The sequence below is a fragment of the Dipodomys ordii genome, unplaced genomic scaffold, assembly GCF_000151885.1.
Source record: "Dipodomys ordii isolate 6190 unplaced genomic scaffold, Dord_2.0 Scaffold315, whole genome shotgun sequence".
Classification (NCBI taxonomy): Eukaryota; Metazoa; Chordata; class Mammalia; order Rodentia; family Heteromyidae; genus Dipodomys; species Dipodomys ordii.
This window is the reverse complement of record NW_012267531.1, coordinates 1-7,146: the sequence shown is the minus strand read 5'-3', so window position 1 is coordinate 7,146 and position 7,146 is coordinate 1. Positions and strand designations below refer to the sequence as shown.

At 48.3% G+C, this 7,146-nt stretch overlaps 1 protein-coding gene across 1 annotated transcript; it reads right to left on the bottom strand.

Moving 5' to 3' along the window:
- Window positions 1–370: 370 nt before the first annotated feature.
- LOC106001555 (ubiquitin-protein ligase E3C-like) lies at window positions 371–6,499 on the bottom strand (the record flags this gene model as incomplete). The annotated part of the gene is made up of 3 exons (XM_013036629.1): window positions 371–570; window positions 6,102–6,168; window positions 6,250–6,499. Coding segments are annotated over 3 exons (502 nt in total), but the record flags the coding sequence as incomplete, so codon positions are not given.
- Between the last annotated feature and the right edge of the window lie 647 nt (window positions 6,500–7,146).

Here is a 7,146-nt window from a genome sequence, read left to right as displayed (position 1 = left end):
TTTTCTTTTTGCTTATGTGGTGCTGAGGAATCGAACCCAGGGCCTCACGCATGCAAGGCAAGCGCTCTACCACTGAGCCACCTTCCCAGCCCTTAATCTTATTTCATAACTAAGAAATATTATTCCTCAAGCAATTATAATTGTACACCAAGCTATATGAGATCAGCATTAATTTCGAGAAGCAACGAAATAAGGTTATGCCACAGAACATAATAGAGACAATTAGAACAACAATTTACTTCTGCTCATATACACCAGACCAACATTTGCAGACTGAGATTTCTTCAGTTCGTAAGTAAAAGCATGGTGGATTCAGGAGACCAGATTCTACCCCTGGGTGAGTGCTGTGGCACACAGCAAACCCAAGGAGAGATACAGGAACCAGCTACCAACCACGACTGAGCTTGGTATGAAAGCACACTGCATCAAAGCTATGTACCTTAAATCCCAAGAGAGGAGGTCTAGAGCAACTGGTCACAAACTTGAGTAGTTTGCGCTTTTCTTCATCAGTGAAGCCTTCTACAACTCTCCAAAAGATTTTAATGACGGGATGATCGGCAGAATAGCCTCCTAGGACAAAATGCACAAAATGCATTACAAACAATATCGAAGAGGATTCTCTGAAAAGCACCAGGCCCCAAACTCGGGGAATGACTCGCACGTTTCCCTGTACCTGCCACAGGAGGGAGGGAGCTGTAGAGCTATCTCCCCAGCCCCACCCTTATTTGGAGATGAGGGTTCTCAGGTCTTTCCTGCCCTTGCTAGTTTTGAAGGGTTTTTTTTGTCAGTTGTGGGTCTTGAACTCTGGGCCTGGGCGCTGTCCCTGAGCTCTTCAGCTCAAGGCTAGTGCTCTACCACTTGAGCCACAGCACCACTTCTGCTATTGATGATAAGAATCTCACAGTCTTTCCTGCCTGGGCTGGCTTTGACCCCCAATCCTCAGATCTCAGCCTCCTGAGTAGCTAGGATGACAGGGGTGAGCCCCAATGCCAGGTTACTTTGCCAAGAAGGCATGGAGAGCCAGAAGGGGGTGCTGGCAGGTCCTTCACAAAGTCTGACTTCTTTTTCTGTGTGTGTGTGCTGGTCCTGAGGCTCGAAATCATGACTTGGGCGCTGTCCCTGGGCTTTTGTGCTCAAAGCTAGTGCTTCTATTACTTTAAGCCACGGCAAAATTTCCAGCCTCATGAACTTTCCTGCCCAGGCTGGCCTTGTGCCACGATGATCCTCAGCTCTCGCCTCTGGAGTAGCCAGCTAGATGAGCGTGTGCCCCCTGAGTCTGGCCAGAAGCACCCCAAAGTCACCATCCCCAAGCAGACACTGAGGTGTCTGCACACATGACCGTACAGCTGGAGAATGGAAGACACCGGGACCTTTATTTTAATAGAGCCAGGAATTTGGCCAACGAGATCTTGGTATCTATGTTAATTTATCACCTCTCCTTCTGATAATAAAGTGCAGAGCATGGCCAACAACCAGCCCTGCATGTGACTAGACCGTTATTCTAAAATGTACTATCTGCTACTTGTAGCTTTTAATTTCTTTAAATGCTCCCTAAAACTAAAATAATAGCTATATATTGTTCCCTCATTGTTAATACACTATAGAAATAACATCAATAAAATATCTGAAGTGCACTAATTGGAAGCAAAATGACTATGATAATATCTTAAGTAAGCCTATTTACGGGAATAGCTAAGATCATTAAAGGTATAAGCCTTCAGTGCAAATTGGGTCATGCAAATAATCAGGTCCATTTCTTGGCAAAGTAAAGGTCAGACTGATTCCATTTCCTCAAACTTAAGACTATAATGTGGGGAACTTGAGTGTGACTTTAGGTATTGTTTGCCTGTATATATAAAGATTTGAGTTCAATTCTAAAACAGTTCAAAACGCCAATTCAGGGTTGTAATTCACAATGATCAGCACAAGTTTCCTAGGTGTACGTGTGCACCCTGGTACTGGGGCTTGAATTCAAGGCCTGGGTGCTGTCCAGTATTTTCTACTCAAGACTGGTCAGCTCTACCAGCTTCACTTCTAGCTCTAATAGCAGTCAACTGGAGATAAGAGTCTCACAGACTTTCTTGCCCAGGCTGGCTTTGAACTGCAATCCCCAGATCTCAGGCTCCTGATTTCCTAGGATTAAGGTGTGAGCCACCAGTACCCCACCTCACTTGGCTATTTTGTTCAAGGGCTGGCACCTTCTTTTTTTTGTCAGTCGTGGGGCTTGAACTCTGGGCTTGGACGCTGTCCCTCAGCTCTTCAGCTCAAGGCTAGCACTCTACCATGTGAGCCACAGCACCACTTCCGGCTTTCTAGTGGTTTATTAGAGATAGGAGTCTCACAGACTTTCCTGCCTGGGCTGGCTTTGAACCACGATCCTCAGATCTCAGCCTCCTGAGTAGCTAGGATTACAGGTGTGAGCCACTGTTAATTTAAAATCCTACTTTTAATTTGAAATCCTAGCTGAGTGCAGGTAGCTCAGGCCTGTAATCCTAGCTATTCAGGAGGCTGATGGCTTGAAGCCTGCTGGGAAATGCTACACATTAAAACTGCTGTGACCTGCTCTAGAATGTCCGTCGGGTTTCTGGCACACCTCCAGGAGGCACAGGGCAGCAGCAGCACACAGCACTGTCTACGGGACAACAACGTTGGCCTTCCAGTCCCACTTCAACTTCCAGCTAGTTTTACACTCCCGACAACACACGGAACCAAACACAACCAAGCTGCAACTAAGTGAAACTCAGCCCCGCCTCTCTCAGTCCCGATTCATGACACTGTTGTCAGTTCAAATAACACTGCTCAAGCAGTGTTGATTCCTTACTCCAACCTAGGATTTAATCCAAGCCTATTTCTGTAACAGGTGAGTTTAAAGGCTGAGAAACAGACTGAAAACTCACGTTCTAAAAGAGGATTATTTTAAAGCCATAACCAGAAGATTTAGACATCTGCATATTCAAATGTGTGTGTGTGCGTGCATGTGTGTGTCTTCTTGGCTGGGGGTGGGGGAGTGTGGGTTTGATGGAGATGGACATCTGGGACTTGTGCACAGGAAACACATGACAGAGCGCTGAGCAACACCCGCAGCCTCAGCCCTCTGCTTCAGAGCCTAGGGTCTAACCAGAGAGGCTGTGCCCTGTGCCCTGTGCCGCTGCCACTCCAGAGACAGCAGGGCAGGGGATGGAGACCTTGAGTACTGTGTGCATGCACACATACAAAGCACAGTGCTGCTGAACCAGATCTGTGCAACGGGAGACTCAGAGCAACACTCAGGTTACTGCCTTAGTTCTACTAGTATTGGTAGGACTGTCCTCTCTTGGAGTGAGAGGCGGGAGGAGGAGGAGGAAGTATTGGGAAAACGGGGGCCTCCTGCCTTGCTGATGGGATTGAAAATGAGGCGGTCATGGTGCAAACAGCAATTTCTGAAGTGAAACTGGGGAATAGCCACGTAACTGTGCAGCTGGAGGCGGTGAGACCTCCCACGTGTCCAGCCTCTGTGTTTCTCAGGGCTTTGCAAGTGGTAAGATTTTTAAACACAGAGTAAGCTGACAGGATGTTGTGCAGGGGTGCTTAGGAGGTCTAGGATAGAAATGTCATATTCTACATTTAGCTGTGGTGATGGCTTATAGCTCTATCAGCTGTACTATATATTCTTGTATACTAAAAGCACTGATCTTTACACTCAGAGCAGGTAGGTTTTATGGCATGTGAATTCAATTGAAATAAAGCTGCTATTAAGAAAATTAGTTTAGGGCTGGGAAGGTGGCTCAGTGGTAGAGTGCTTGCCTTGCATGCATGAGGCCATGGGTTCCATTCCTCAGCACCACATAAGTAGAAAAAGCTGGAAGTGGTGCTGTGGCTCAAGTGGTGGAGCGCTAGCCTTGAGCTGAGGTGCTGAGGGACAGCGCCCAGGCCCAGAGTTCAGGCCTCACAACCGACAAAAAAAAAGAAAAAAAGAAAAAAGAAAATTAGTTTGAGGCTGGGAAGGTGGCTCAGTGGTAGAGTGCTTGCCTTGCATACATGAGGCTTGGGTTCAATTCCTCAGCACTACAGAAGCAGAAAAAGCCAGAAGTGGCGCTGTGGCTCAAATGGTAGAGCGCTCTCCTTGAGCTGAAGAGCTGAGGGACAGCGCCCAGACCCAGAGTTCAGGCCCCACGACCAGCACACACCCACCCACACCCAGAAAATTAGTCTGGAGACAGGTTGTGGTGGTTCACCCTGTAATCCCAGCACTTGGAGGCAGTCAGGATTGAGTTTGATGCCAGCCTGGGTTACATATAGGTATCTCTTCTCAAAAAAGAAAGTTTGAAACTCCAATAGAGTTGTGCAAAACAAAAAGAAAGAAAAAGAAAAGAACAGAATCCTCACAAGCAGTGGGAGGGCCCAGAGGGCACCGGACAAGGGGGAGCGCTGGCCAGCAGGTGCCCGTCAGGGCGGGGCGGCCAGGCAGGCAGAAGGGCGGCTAGCAGACTCCTGCGGGTGGGGGGCTGGAGGAGGCTGGGCTTCACTGAGCCCCAGGCCACAGCTCCAGCGAAGGAGGGGAGGGCAGGCGGCAGGCTCAGGGCTGATGGAGGACGGAGTGGGCACAAGCCCGGGCTCTGGGACTCACCTGGGCCTCCCCCAGGTCGTTGTTCACCACAGTGAAGTTCAGCCCCAGCTCTTCCACATCCTCCTCATAGCTTTTGAGAAACAGAAGGTTCCTGTACACCTCGGGGTCCAAGGAGGCCAGGTGATGGATGTCCACGTCGGCACTGGTCCCCAGCAGCTTGGACAGGAAAAAGCCTGCGAAGGGCAGCTCCACGAGCATGTTTTCATAAAGCGCCTTTAAACAGAGAGCAGACAGTGATTAGCACGTGCAAGCTTCCTTCTGCTTCCTGCAGACAGACACCGGGGCTTGCCACAGCCAGGCTGCCCATGCCTTCTGCGTGCAGACAGCCCTGTGGCAGCCGGGGACAGGCCACAGGATGCGAACGCAGATGGGCCCTTTCAGGCGGCAACAGAGACCAGCAAGTGTCTTCCTTAAATGTTTTAAGCTCGCAAGTGTTCTGGGCTTTGTACCGAGTCATCACGAATGACAGACTCATTGCAACACAAAGGTGCGGAGGGACAGGGCTGCCTCTGAAGGCTAAAATAAAGGGCTCTTCACCAGCCTTTCCAGCACTAGGGTTCGGTCATGCTTGTTCTTAGCTTCAGCTACATTACTCTACTGTGACTCTGCTTTGTGCGGCTTCTCCCCTCTCCCTCACAAGCAGTCTGGTCACTGGGTTTTGGAATCCTTCCTCCAAATCTGTAAGGATTTCATTTCCAAATGACAGTTGTATTCACTCTTGGGTATGCTGGGGCCTCGACGCGGGCCAGGCCATCTTTCCCAGTTACCAGCTCTGCAGTGCAGAAGCGGCTGACAGCATGCGCGATAATACCACATGAGCTTTACATGTTAGGAAATGCATCTTCTCAGCACTTGGCAGGCTGAGGCTGGAGGGTCTTTTCTTTTTGGTACCAGTTCCGGGGCTTGAACTTGGGGCCTGGATGATGTCCCTGAACTTTTGTGTGATCTACCACTTGATCTTGTGATCTACTATTTGAACTACAGCTCCACATCCAACTTTTTGGTGGCTAACGGGAGATAAGAATCTCAAGGAGCTTCCAGCCCAGGCTGGCTTCAGACCTCAACCCTCAGATTTCATCCTTCTGAGTAGCTGGAATGACAAGGGTGTGCCTTTGGCACCCAGCTGTCCCTTAAATTTTTTTTTTGGGGGGTCCGGTCGTGGGGCTTGAACTCTGGGCCTGGGTGCTGTCCCTCAGCTCTTCAGCTCAAGGCAAGCGCTCTACCACTTGAGCCACAGCGCCACTTCCGGTTTTCTGGTGGTTAATTGGAGTTAAGAGCTCATGGACTTTCCTTCCAGGGCTGGCTTTGAACCATGATCCTCAGATCTCAGCTTCCTGAGTAGCTAGGATTACAGGCGTGAGCCACTGGCACCTGGCTTGCATTCTGGTTCTTAAGCAACATTAATTACACACATAATGATTCCACTAGAAGCTGGTTTGGAGACTTGACTGCCTATAATGTCTCAGGAATCAGATTCAGTTGGGCTATCACATACCTGAATAGTTGGTGAAGGATTTTAGGTCCTCCAGACTTATAGGAACTTGTGCACCAGAAATTAATACCTAAAAAATAAAGTTGTAAAATTGGAGGCAGATTTTATTTTAAAGGAAGCTTTCCACCCCAACGGTCAGGAGAGAGTGTACCTGAATTTCCTGCTGGTCAAACATCCGGAGCCACTCCAGACTGACGACGTTGGCCAAGCCCTGTCGGAAAGCCAGGCAGTGTGGGCGGATCTGCTTGTTCAGCCGGTAGTCAGCTACCAGGTGGATGTACGCAATGCGATTGGCACCCGTGACAGGAATATCTTTCCCACCAAGCTTTAGCTCAACTACCTTAGAGGATGAAGCACAGGACAACCAAAGGTCCAGAGTATGATAATAGGAAACAAAGAAACTAATACAAAACAGTACAACCAGGATACAACACTGCAGGTTCAAAGATGACTCCCAAGCCAGGCACTTGTAATCTCAACTTGTCAAGAAAACTGGAAGATCACAGTTGGAAGCCAGCGAAAGTCCTTGAGACTGTGTCTCCAACTAAATCAATAAAAAGCCAGTTGAAGGTGTGGCTCAAGGGGCAAAGCACCAGTAATAAGCAAACAATGAAGAATGCATGGCACTGAGTTCAAGTAGCAAAAAAACCACACACCCCCAACAATAGCAAATTTATTAAAAAGAAACTTTTTTCTTTGTGCCAGTACTATTTCTGGGCACAGTCCCTTAGCTTTTACTGCTCAAGGCTGGTGCTTTGCCATTTAGGCTATACCTTACTTCTGGCTTTGTGCTGGTCACTTAAAGAGTCTCATGGACTTTCCAACTTGGGCTGGTTTTGAACCACAACCTCAGATTACCGCCTCCTGAGTAACTATGATCACAGATATGAACCACTGGCACATGGCAGACAATACTCTAAACAAATAAGCTTAAGCCAGGAGAGAATAAAGACGTTCACTCTGGAGAAAATGTAACTGAAAGCGTTGAGGCTGTGGAGAAACAGTAACTCAGTTACTGCACTGGTCAGACTTCTTTTTTTTTTTTTTT